Source organism: Lissotriton vulgaris, chromosome 6 (genome assembly GCF_964263255.1).
Source record: "Lissotriton vulgaris chromosome 6, aLisVul1.2, whole genome shotgun sequence".
Classification (NCBI taxonomy): Eukaryota; Metazoa; Chordata; class Amphibia; order Caudata; family Salamandridae; genus Lissotriton; species Lissotriton vulgaris.
Window position 1 is genome coordinate 1,761,231,540 of NC_141694.1, and position 13,422 is coordinate 1,761,244,961.

General features: G+C 48.8%; 1 protein-coding gene across 11 annotated transcripts in view; it reads right to left on the minus strand.

Moving 5' to 3' along the window:
• HMBOX1 (homeobox containing 1) overlaps window positions 1-13,422 on the minus strand; it is a 490,629-nt gene that overhangs the window by 83,963 nt on the left and 393,244 nt on the right. For all 11 annotated transcript variants that reach the window (XM_086928008.1, XM_086928002.1, XM_086928007.1 and 8 more), the window contains one exon: window positions 6,785-6,867. In XM_086928008.1, coding sequence (XP_086784134.1) covers window positions 6,785-6,867 — 83 coding nt within the window. The remainder of the gene's footprint in view (window positions 1-6,784; window positions 6,868-13,422) is intronic.

A 13,422-nucleotide genomic window follows, 5' to 3' on the forward strand; every position in this document is an offset into this window, starting at 1 on the left:
GAGGCGGGTAGCAACAGAGGCTCACCTTTATCGGAAAAGATTCCGCAGCACCGCTTGACCTACTGCCGCATCCGCGGCATCTGTTGATTGCAGGCAGTAGTGCTTCGTAAAAGTATGGCTGCTAGACCAAGTAGCAGCTCTGCAGATGTGTCTCAGAGGTACCCCCGCAAAGAGGGCTGCAGAAGTCGACACAGCTCTCGTGGAATGAGCTCGAGCCGGAGCAGGAAGGGGCTTGCCAGCCCGTTGATGACAGTAGGATATGGCAGACGATATCCATCTGGTGATAGTCTGTTTGGTTACAGGTTGTCCTTTGCACACTGGGCCATATGCTACAAACAATTGATCAGTCTTTCTAAATGCAGCTGTGCGTTGAATGTAAAATTTGAGGCAGCGCTTCACATCCAGAGTGTGCAAAGAGCGTTCCGCTGCAGATTGAGGTGCAGGGAAGAAAGTCTTAAGGACAATTGGTTCATTGAGATGGAAGTCACTGGGAACCTTAGGAAGAAAACTGGGATTTGTTCTCAAAGTAACAGCCTCGTTGGAGAACTGTAGAAACGGTGGCTGTATAGTAAAGGCTTGGATGTCGCTGACGCGCCTGGATGAGGTCAGAGCAAGCAACAGAGCCAGTTTCCAAGTGAGGAATTTTAGATTGGAAGAATGGATGGGCTCGAATGGAGGCAAAAGTAGTTGAGACAAAACTAAGTTCAGTCGCCAAGAAGGTGGGAGCCGAAGGATTGGTGGGAACATCCGAAAAAGGCCCTTGAAGAATTGTCTGATTATCCTGGAAGAGTACAAAGATGTTACGCCATCATGGCGAAAACGAGAGATTGCAGCTAGAAAAACCTTTAGAGTGGAGTGTGATAGTCCTGATCTTGCTAGTGACAAAAAGAACGGCAAGATTTGTTCTGGCTGAGCACACATGGGATCCAGTGTTTTAGTGGAGCACCAAGCACAGAAACGCTTCCACTTCAACTGGTAAGTTTTGATGGTAGATGGGGCGCGAGCACTTGCTAGCACTGCCCTACAATCTTTGTCGATATTCATGTGTGCAAATTCATTGTACTCAGGTTCCAAGCATGAAGTTGGAGATATGCTGGATCTGGATGGCATATTTGACCTTGTTGCATCGTGAGAAGATGTGGCAGAGGATGCAATTGTATCGGATGTGTCAGAGAGAACAGAGGAAGATCTGAGAACCAAGGACGTCTCGGCCATTTGGGTGCGATCAGGATTATTCGACACGGTTGGAATCTCATTCTGTGTAACAGACGAGGAATGAGCGGCAGTGGAGGGAATGCATAGATGAAGTCGTTCGACCAGTCTATTGAAAAAGCATTCCCGCTCGACTACTTGTGTGGATGCCGGCTCGCAAACCATTGACACTTCCTGTTGTGAACAATTGCAAAGAGATCCAACTGTGGTCGGCCCCACTGTCGGAAGATGAAATCCAACGTTGGTTGGTTGAGTTCCCATTCGTGGTTGTCCGAGAGGGCTCTGCTGAGCGAGTCCGCCAGCACATTGGCCACGCCTGGTACATGGACAGCTCGGAGATGTATTTGCTGTTGGATAGCCCAATCCCATATTTCATGTGCCAGTTGTGACAGCACGAGAGATCTTGTGCCGCCCTGTTTGTTGATGTAGTGCATGCTGGTGGTATTGTCCGTCCTCACCAGCAATGTTTGTCCCTGCACTACTCTCTGAAAGGACTTCAAGGCCAAGAAAATCGCCAGTAGTTCTAAGCGATTTATGTGCCAAGTGCGCTGAGACGTCGTCCATTTTCCCTTCACGGACATCCCGTCGAGATGTGCCCCCCAACCTTCTAGGGAAGCGTCTGTCGTTAGTGTAAGTGTTGGTGGTTCGTCCTTGAATGAACGACCTGTCGCTATGTTTGGAGGATGAGCCCACCACTCCAAAGCTTTTTGAATGCGGGGCGTTAGATGGATCTTGTCTTTGAACAACCCCGATGCCTGCTTCCACTGGCTGTCTAGTTCTTCTTGTAGGACTCTCATGTGCAATCTGCAGTTGGGAATCAGTTGAATGCACGAAGAAGCCATGCCGAGGAATGATTTGTACATCCAGACAGAAACATACTGCCTTGACCGCAGAAACTGTACTTTCTGTAACATTCGGCCCTGTCTCTCCTGTGAAACGAACACTTGCCCTAGCCGAGAATCGAGCGAGGCTCCTAGAAAATCTCGCTGTTGAGATGGTTGAAAGTGTGACTTTAGGCAGTTGATGGAGAAGCCCAATGTTTCGAACAGGGATATGCAGACTTGTGTGTGCTGTTCCGTTAATTGAAAAGTCCTGGCCTTTATCAGGCAGTGGTCCAGATACGGATAGAACTGGATGCCCTGTAAACGCAGGTAGGCAGCCACCGGGGCTAGAATCTTGGTAAATACCCTCGGTGCTGATCGAAGGCCGAATGGTAGGACCTTGAATTGATAATGAAATTGGCCGACTGTAAAACGGAGGTATTTCCTGTGCCTGGGATGAATAGGCACATGGAAATATGCATCTTGAAGGTCTATTGTTGAAAAGTACTCTCCTGGAATGAGGAAATTCAAGATTTGAAGTAGGGTAAGCATCTGAAAAGTCTTTGATGCGATGAACTTGTTTAGAGCTCTCAAATCTAAGATGGGGCGCCACTTTCCTGATTTTTTCTTCACTAGAAAGAAACGGGAGTAAAAACCCCTGCCGCGTTGACCTTGCGGTACCAATTCTATGGCTCCTTTCCTGATCATAAGCTGCACCTGGGCCAACAGTTCTTTGAAATGGGGAGAAGGTGGACCCGAAGGCGGGCGAGCGGGGGGGAATTTCGTAAATTCCAGGGTATGTCCTTTTAAAACAACGTCCAAGACCCATTGGTCGTTGGTAATGTGCGACCAATTGCAGAAGAACTTCGAGATTCGACCTCCAAGATGCACAGTCGTCTCACTGTTTTTTGTTGGTGTTCGCACCACCTCTGCAATTGGACTTACGCTGGTAAGGTCTGGAGGTGGATGAACGATTTTGGGACTGATAGGATCCTCTTTGTCTGTTATCATTGTAATTGTATGCTCGACATTGGCCTGTTCCACGAAAAGTAGAGGTTCCTCCTCCTCTACCGCGTGCTCCACGAAATGGCCTTTTCCGATATTGAAGAGTTGTCAAGGACTTTGCTGCATCTGTGTCCTTCTTTATAAGTTCCAAAGCATCATCAACATGCTTACCGAATAAAGATTCACCGTCGTAAGGTAAATCTAACACTCTGGACTGGACTTCTGGACGGAAGGTGGTTGATTTCAGCCAGCCTTGACGGCGCAAGACTGCAGCACCCGCTAGTTGTCGGAAACCAGTGGAGGATATATCAACGGCACAGTCGATTATTTCTGCTGAAATTTTTTCTCCTTTGAGAATGATGGCCTGCGCTTCATCCCGGATGGAGTCGGGCATTTGAGGGATCAGGCCAGCGATCTCAGACCACATTTGACGGTCGTAGCGAACTAGAATGGCTAAGGCGTTGGATGCTCTCACTGTTGTCGCTGCCATAGTGGTAAATTTCTTTCCAATTGAGTCTAATTTACGGCCATCCTGATCAGGCGGAGATGTCAGGGGTATGGCTGGACTCCGAGATCTTTTTTGTGCCGCCTGAGTGATAACAGAATCTGCCTTAGGTTGTGAAACCAAACAGGCCGGAGAAGTAGGTGGCGCTTTATATTTTTTGTCCAATCTAGGTAGAACGGCTGGTATGGAATTAGGACGTTCCATCAACTTTAGACCTTCTTCCCATATGTGGTCTATGATAGGGATGGTATGCGTTTGCCGTTGAGGTAAGTCCTTAAAATCATACAAAAAGCATTCCGTTTGTTGCGCCTCGATTGTTAAGTGGAACCTTTTCGCTGCACGAACCATAAGGTTATGGAAACTCGCGATATCCACTGGTGGCGAAGCTCTTGGTGATGCCGGTGGAGTAGAGGGTGTCTGTGCCCTATAATTGTCCCATTCCTGCATGTCATCATCAGTGTCATTATCCCCAGTGTTATGAGGAGTTTGATTCTCATTATCAGTATCAGGACAAGCACCCAAAGGAGACGTAGGCGCGACAGGCGCCGGAGCTTGAGGCCTAGGTGCTGGAGACTGTGGTCGAGGTGCTGGAGACGGAGGTCGAGGAGCTGGAGACTGAGACCGGTGTACTTGAGGTGCCGGGGAAGGAGGCAACGACGGTGGAAACCTACGATTGTAGTCGTCCAGCAGATGTTGCAGGTTTTGCACCAATGACAGAGGAATTTGCGTAACCTGTTCGTAAGTTGTTGGTCGTGATCTATCGATTGGAAAAAGTACATTCCCATCTTCGACATTATTATCCACATCCTCATCCTCGTCACTGTAGTCTTGACATTTAATGTGTAATTCAGAAGGACTGGATGCTGGTTCATAAGTTTGATCGATTTCAGAATCATTTCCGGACTCCTCTTCTCCAGACTGAAACAATTTTCCGGAGGCTGAGATCCACTCCTTACTGGACTTAACTGTATGAGTGGTACAGTCTTGAGAGATGAGGCAGTAACCACTTTGAAGGTGGTAGTAGTCTGTAGGGGTTGGTGCGTCGTCAACGAGCCCGTCGACGAAATTTCCAAAGTCTTAGCACCCCCTGGTTGTTTTTGCGTCGTCGCCGTAGAAGCCGGCGTAGGAATTAACAGCTTACTCTTGGTCGACGAAGATTTTTTGGTCGTCGACGAGGATGCATTCTTCGACGTCGACGATGAGGCTTTCGACGACGAGATAGTAGCCGTCGACGGAACAGTCGTCGACGGGGTGGTCACCGTCGACGGAGATGTAATCGACGACGGGGCAGTCGTCGACGAGGAAGATCCGGTCGTCGGAACAGGCGTCGACGTTGATGGCTTGTTCTTCGTCGACGGAGGAACCGTCGACGGAAGGCGCGTCGACGATGATTTCTTCGTCGACGGTATGATCGACGAGATCATAATAATAGACGAGATGGGTCTCACCTCTTGGCTGCTAGTCGACGAGATGGTCGTCGTCGTTGCAGAGCTGGTCGACAGAGAAGAAGTAGTCGTCGACGTTGAAACTGCCAAAACGGACTTTGTAGTAGCTGAAGACGTCGACGGACGCGTCGACGAGCCCGTCGACGAGCCAATGCCCGTTTTTGAAGAGGAGGGCATAGTCTTGGGTCTAGACGCCAGAGAGCCAGGTCCCGTAGGCGCGCCCTGAAGCAAGTCTTGTGGGGAGACATCCTTGAAAGAACCCAACATTTTACTCTTTTTGAGAAAAGGAGAGGGAACTTCAGTCTCAGACCCACGCTTCTGAGAGGATTTTGAAAATCCAGATGACATACTCTCAGCATCGGAAACCACATTCTCAGATGTTTTCAACTTCTGTAGCCACAGAAGGAGACGGGCCTCTCTATCCCTCAATGTTTTAGGGGGGAAAGTGCGACAGAACTTGCAGTAGAGGCAATGTGGTCCGGGTAAAGACAGTAAATACACTTACTGTGTGGGTCCTCATGAAAAAGGCGCAATTTACCACAGGATGGACAAGCCTTGAACAAAGTTTTCTTAGTAGAAGACATTTCTGAAGAAAAACAGCTAGAAACTGGAAAAAACTGAGCAGAGCTCAGGGAGACTCCCTTCACACGACGTGCGGTAGAAAATCTGAGGACTGGGGCTTCTGAGGAGAAGGTTCTAGAGGAGGCTACAGCCTGATTGGCTGGAATGTGGACCAACACATAATGACTCTAATATGTTACTAAAGTGAATTCTCCCTTGGGCTTTTCAATTGGCCTATTCTGTTCTATGATACTTTTTCAGGTTTACATTTCTATTGCATTATATGTATGTATTTTTTATTTATGATATTTCTCATGTATACATGCATATATATTACTGCTATTTATGTACCGTGGGACTCCCACTTCGACGACGGGGAATATTCAAGCATGTGAATCTATGAAAGACACCCCTAATACTGGAGAACTATTCAGACAGCTTTGATCTTTTTTAGCACCCAGTTTAGAACTATTTCGCCACATAACCAATATGTTTAGTGTTGTTTCATAAGCACTCTGTTTTAGCTACTACTATATTTTTTTATATATGGCTTTGCCCAACAGCATCACTAGATACAATAGGTTAAAACAGCTTATGATTTTCAAATATGTTCATCTTTCTCTCTGCAGTTAAACATTATAACCAGAAAGGAGATAGCCATGTTTTATAAAACCTTAATAATCTTAGATAAAGTATTAGCATGCTTAAATGAGCGATTTTAATGTTTTAATTGATGAAACTGAGTCTCTCTGAATGACTGTGTATCTTTATTACTAATGGGACAAGAGGACATGTAGTCTGGGCACGGAGAGCAAAGGGCGCCATGCAAAAGCAGGTAGGGATGAGAGAAAGTGAAGGAGAGGTGCTAAAGGAGAAAATGGTGCAGAAGAAGGAAGAAAGGAAACCAAGAAATCTAGAGAAAGAATGGCAGAGGAATAGAAAGGAGAGAAGGGAACATGGGTGAAGAGGGATAGAGAAAAGGACAAGAGGGTGGAAATATAGAATGAGGGAGGGAGCAAGAAAGAGAGAAGGGAAAGGGAAGACAATCTATAATGGCAAGCATACGCAATTACTCGATAATGTAAAGCAATAGCAGACCTAATTTAGTTAATGTCTGTGTATACTGGGCTTTAAAAGGAAATATAAATGAAAAACATTGCAAAAATACTTCTATATTTTATTGGTTAACCATGGCACCACTCAGCTATTGGCGTAAATGTAAAACTAGTATTTACCTGGCTTCTGAATAACAGCGTTGCAGGCATTGGCAATTTCCTCTCTTTTTGCCTCATCCGGGTACTGGTTTTCATTGAAATAACTGGAAAAAAATATGTTTTCAGAACATCAAAATACATTTCCTCAATTATGAGACAAGGAAATAAAATGCATGAAAGTCATAGATGGTGCGATATAGTAAAGTTATCTGAGACTGTACCGCCTGTCAATAGCATTAGCAAAAAGAGTACTTACCTTTGTTAACAATATTTCTGATGAATACTCTACCTACAGATTCCTCATCTTTGAATATCCCAGGCGCCAGACTAGATTCAGAAACGTCTGTCAAAGCTCTCCAGAGTCAAAAGGGGTGCTGGCTACAACCAGATGCTAGAATTTGAGCTGTAGTGACGACACTGGGGCCGTATAGCACCCACCTTGGCACCTTGAAGTCAGTACTCCTCACTAGTTTTTTAACTCATGTTTCAAGGTAAGGGCGAGAATAAGCTATCTAGACGAAAATAGGTGAATGCAACAAATTGGCATCATTTTGTAAGGCCTTTACATTTTCTTCAGCAAAAGGGATGAAGGTGGGATCAGTGAGGAATCTGCCTAGATAAAGTATCCACCAGAAACACTGGGTAAGAGTGGTCTGCTTAATTCAGACACTCTGTTCATCACCACCCCCTTTTCTGAATCATTTTGTCCACCATAAGCGTGGAAGGGTATACTCAGATGTGAGTCCCTTGCTCATTGCACCATCAGGATTCAAGCAAGCCGGGCCGACGACGGCTGAAATGCCAGAAACCGGTCCCCGGGAGCTTGTTTCCTTCCCAGTATAAGAATTGGCTTGGTAGTTTGGTTTGCCCTGTTCCCATCATGCACTGGGACAGGAACAGACTAATTTGCATGTAGCCAGGTTCTGAGCTGGGATGGTGCAGTGAGCTAAAAAACGGTGATGGATCAAGCCCTGATCTTTGGACTGGGTAAGAGTGGTCTGCTTAATTCAGACACTCTGTTCATCACCACCCCCTTTTCTGAATCATTTTGTCCACCATAAGCGTGGAAGGGTATACTCAGATGTGAGTCCCTTGCTCATTGCACCATCAGGATTCAAGCAAGCCGGGCCGACGACGGCTGAAATGCCAGAAACCGGTCCCCGGGAGCTTGTTTCCTTCCTAGTATAAGAATTGGCTTAGTAGTTTGGTTTGCCCTGTTCCCATCATGCACTGGGACAGTGTTAGACCTGACATCATTGGCTTGAGTCTCTCCTCCATTTTTTCTGTTTGCCTCCACTGTTTTTCGATGTTTTGCTGGTATATGCTTTGGGCGCGGTGTCACTGCTGATCAGTGCCACAGCGCAAGTGCTCCCTATGTTAAATTGTTGTATCTAGTGTATCCATGTTTGGCTTATTTGGTTTACGGTCAGTCCCTCGTCTAGTGCACCAGGAGTGCCGGGGCTTGTAAATACAAATGCCGCTCGTGGGCTTGCAGCACGTGTTGTGCCACCCACAAGAGCGGCCTCGTAAAAGAATGTCTACGGGTCGGTCTTTGCGAGACCCACGTGCAGCCTAGTGCTGTCACGCAGGCTGCGCAAGTATACCTACTTGCCAGCCCCTCAAACCTTCCCTTGACTTCATGTTAGTCACCCCTACAGTAGGCCCACGGGCAGGGTGCATTGTAAGTATAAGGTAGGACACGCCTGACCAAGTTGGCATGCCCTAATAGTGAATTACCGCCATCTTCGTTCTTCACTATTGCAAGGTAGCCCGCTCTCCAGTAGTTAGAATGGGCCGCCGGGATTATTAATGCTATGATCCTAGCTGGCTCGGGGAGCATGGTGCAATGTCGAGTTTGGTATCCCTGAACTCTGGGTTTAATTACGCATCCGTTGGTGTGGATGGTTTTTGGACTCTGGGTTCGAAAATAGCACTTTTAGAAAGTGTCTATTTTCTTGTCTAACCATATCTGGTTTCTGCTGGTCTTGCGTGTGTGTGACAGGAGCTGGGTGGCTCCACAGGTCTGGATGAGTCAGTGTGGGATGAGTGGGACATTTGCGTTGAGAGTAGGGGGAGAGTAGTTGTTGATAGCCTGCCCTGTCTGATACAATGCTGGCTCCACCTCCTGCCAAGAGGCTGATGGCTCTGTGCCTGCCATGGACGATCCTAGCCCCACCTCCTGCCAGGAGGCCGATAGCTCTGCTCCTGCCAGTGTCAATGCTGGCTCCACCTCCTGCTGGGCGTCTGAGGACTCAGCCCTGCTCAGTGAATAAGCCAGGTGCTTCTGCCTGGCTCCACCCACAACAGACCCAGGATGTTGGGAAATTCCCCTGCATGGACAAAGGGATCAAAGCTGAAAAGGGGTATAAGAGAAGGACCCCTGAACTAAGAAATCAGATCACTTCTGACAAGGAACCCTGTAACCAAGGACAAGAGGCCTGCTGATCTAAGGACTGCCTACCCCTTCTGCCAGTGTGCTGTTGTTGGGGGAATCCTGCAGTGCTTCTTTATTTTCGCCAAGGAACCAGGAGAGAGGAACTGTGTGTGTACTCTCACGCTTGCTAAGAAAATCTCCAAGGACTGGAAGAGTGCCAGTCTCCTGCTGAAGTCACAGGGCTAAAAGACTTCATCTGCTAAAGTGCTATTTGCTGGAAACGTGCATCCGGCACCTCTGAGAGAACCAGCAATCACGACGACCGGACGCCGGGCCCGACCGACGCCAGCAGCAACGCCAGTGAGTGGGAGTACGGCTCTAGCTCCAGAGGACCTCGTGTCTGCACCGCTGCTGATCGCATCACCTGTGTGCCCCCCTCGACGCCGTGAGCGCTGCTCACTCTGTGCAACCGCATCATCGACGACGCCTGCTGAGGCCTGATCGACACCAAAGACGCGACGCCGGATTGCTCGACGCCGCTGATCATCGTGTGCTTCATTTTCCTAAAGGTACTGTGTTGTTGGGGGTCCGTGTGACTCCGGGCTTGACGTAGCGCTCCTCGCGGTCGACGCCGAACCTTTGGATTAACTTTGCCTCGACGTCGTGTAGCCCCCGTGTGGGTTACCCTGTTGCTAAGAACTGAATTGCCAAGAAGAAGATTTGCTTTGATACTAAAGACTTTTGTGCTAAAGAAGAAACTACCTTTGAACTATCCTTTTTCCTTCCCAACGTATTTATTCCGATTGTGTACAATTTTGTCGTTATCTGGTCTTGTGCTAAGCCTTATATAAAAATACTTATTTTTATAATACTTCTGTGTCGTGTCCATTTGTAGGGTATTCACTGTATTACTGTATGTGGTCATAATTGCTTAACACACAGCCTCTGAGATAAGCCTGTTCTGCTCTGCCAAGCTACCAAGGGGGTGAGCAGGGGTTATCGAAGGGTGTGATCCCCTTGCCCTGACTAGAAAAGGAGTGTCCCTATTTGTCAGAAGTGTATACCTCTGCCAACTAGAGACAGCCGGTTCTAACATTGGATGCAGCGGTGAGGATTTGGACCTTGCATTTATGACCCATGTACAGTGATTAGTGTGCGCTACATAGTGAAAGCAGACCATAACGCAGTCACAATCTAATTGGGGAGAATCCTATTTTTTTTTGTTCTCCGCTTTTCTGAAACTTGATTTTTTGAACACTGCCAGTTTTGACCATGAGTGACAACGGAGTCACTACCCCTGTCGTTGTTGTGGAGGAGTTTGAGAGGAATAAGCTTAAGAAATACAAGAAGGATGAGCTGAAACACTTTTGCGACCAGTTTAAAGTTCCTACCACAGGCCTCTCGAGAAAAGATGATTTTCGTAAAGCATTACAGGCCTGGTGGGAGTCCAGAGATCCCTCTGATGTGGTGGTGGTACCCACAGAGGAAGGGGATGAGGAGGTGCCAGTGAATGGGCCGGTGTCCTCTCCCGGTAGCAGTGTTTCCTCCAAAGGTCTTTCCCCTGAAGAAAGAGAAGAAAGGGCGAAAGAGCGAGCTTACAACATGGAAATGGCAAGGCTAAAGATAAATGGGCAGTTGGAGTTAGAAAATGCAAGAGGTAGAAGAGAAGCTGATTTGGAGATCAAAAAGTTAGAGTTTGAACGAGAGAAGTTAGCTCTGGAGCGTGAAGCCAGGTTGAGGGAGCTGGATATCCAAGCTAAAAAGTTAGAGTTGAATCCCTCTGGTGGCAGCATTCCGTCTGAGCCTGCAGAAGGTAAGTTTTACTTTCCGAAAGATGTGATCAAAGATTACAATAGGAATGAAGATATTGGTCAATGGTTTAAAGCATATGAGTTAGCATTGTTGGCCCACCAGGTCCCTGAGAAGAATTGGGGAGCGGGGTTGTGGGGTCGCTTTGTGAATGAGGGAAGAGATACCCTGTTAGACATGCCTGTTGCGGATAGGATGTCGTATGCTCATATGAAAGATGCTTTAATGTTGCGGTATGGCCTAACCCCCGAGAAGTACAGACAAGCTTTTAGAGAATGTAAGAAGTTGCCTGGTACGACGTGGGTTGAATATGTATCTTATTTTTGCAGAGCCATGGATGGTTGGGTAAAGGGCAGCAAAGTGGAAAGTTATGAAGCTCTTTATGATTTGTTTGCTTGGGAGCATTTGTCTAATAACTGTTTTCCAGAGCTGCGCCAGCACCTGATTGATAGCAAGATATCTAACCCTAGAAAACTTGCTGAGGAGGCGGACCGCTGGGTCAGTACCAGGGTCCACAAGGGTCCAGTGGGAGACTCAGCCAAAGGTGGGCAGGGTCCCCAGCAGAAGAGTGGGGGGGACAAGGGTAAACAGAAGGAGTCTCAGAAAGGGCCCCAAAGTAATCCCCAAGGGAACCAAGGGAAAGGTTCCCAGCCTCCCCCTGAGAAGAAGCCAGGGGCCCCGACGGGTAAACCTGTTCATAGGGGCCCCCTAACCTGCTACGGTTGTGGGCAGGTGGGACACCGGTTTTACGACCCCCAGTGTCCCAAGAAGGATTCGAATGCACCGCCGCGTGCACCCCCCCCCCGACAGTTGGCGAGCGTAGCCTTGGGAGGGGAGGAGATGGTTGTCCATGGTGGGAGGGGTCCCGCAGAGATGTCCCTGGTCTCGCTAGGAGACATGCAAATGGTCCCTCCACCCCCTCTGCCTAGTAACACTAGTAAATATAGGCAGTGGGTGACCATTAATGGCCATAGAGTGGAAGCTCTCAGAGACACCGGAGCAAGTGTGACAGCTGTCAAGTGTCACTTGGTGTCCAGAGAGCAGGTGGTTCCCCACGCATTCTACCCTGTGATAGCTGCCGACAACTCCCAGAAAGAGTGTGAGGTAGCTCAGGTTTCCTTTGAATGGGGGGGAGTTTCAGGTACTCTTCAGGTTGCTGTGAGGCCCGCCATGCCTGTCGACTGTCTCCTGGGCAATGATTTAGAAGACTCCCCTTGGGCTAAGGTGGAGAGAGCGGCGCACTTGAAAATGTTGGGTGTGCCAGAGTGGGTGTGTGCAACCACTCGTTCGATGACAGCGAGTAAGTGTGTTGATGGGGTCCCGGAGCCTGAAAGTACGGCCCAGGACCCAGCTGTGAAGAGAAGTGGCAGGAGGCGCGGGAAACCGGCCCCCGTAGTTCCCGTGGTCCAGGAGGAGGTAGACCCTGAGGGGGATGCCCTGGAGCCCACAGGGGAACAGATTGCCGAACTGGGAGATCTGCCCGAGCTGACCCATTGGCAGCAGGACGGTGGTCCCTCCAGGGAGGAATTCTGTGCGGAACAGAAGGAGTGCCCTTCTCTTGTGGGCATGAGGCAGCAGGCCTCAGCCCAATCCTCAGGTGATCAGTCAGGGTCACATTTTGTGTACTGGGAGAACGACCTCCTGTATAGCGAGCCTAAGGCTGCTGAGCCTGGGTCAGCCCGTGTGCTGGTGGTACCCAAGCGCTTCAGAGCCTTCCTACTGGGGTTGGCTCATGACGTTCCGTTAGCTGGACATCTGGGGCAGGACAAGACCTATGACAGGCTTGTCACCCATTTTTATTGGCCTCAGATGCGTAGGGATGTAGACATCCATTGCAAGACTTGTCGCACTTGCCAGGCAAGTGGGAAAAGCGGGAGGAAGCAGAAGGCTCCCCTCCAACCTTTTCCGGTGGTCAGCACCCCCTTTGACCGGGTGGGTATTGACATTGTTGGGCCCCTGGACCCCAAGACAGCCCTGGGCAACAGGTTCATCCTGGTCTTGGTGGACCATGCCACAAGGTACCCGGAAGCCATCCCTCTCAGAACAGTGACGGCCCCCGTGGTGGGACGGGCACTGATGGGTGTTTTCTCCCGGATGGGGTTCCCCAGAGAGGTGGTGTCAGACCGAGGCACCAACTTCATTTCGAACTATATGAAGTCTCTGTGGAAGGAGTGTGGGGTAACCTACAAGTTCACCACTCCTTACCACCCTCAAGGAAACGGGCTGGTTGAGAGATTCAACCGGACCCTGAAAGGCATGATTATGGGTCTTGAAGAACCAATGAGGCGGAAATGGGACGTCCTCTTGCCATGCCTGTTGTTTGCTTACCGTGAGGTGCCGCAGAAGGCTCTAGGGTTCAGCCCCTTTGAGCTCTTATACGGTCACCCGGTAAGAGGACCTTTGAGTCTGGTCAAGGAAGGCTGGGAGCAATCTCCCAGGAAACCTCCCCAGGATGTATACAGCTACATGCTGGCCT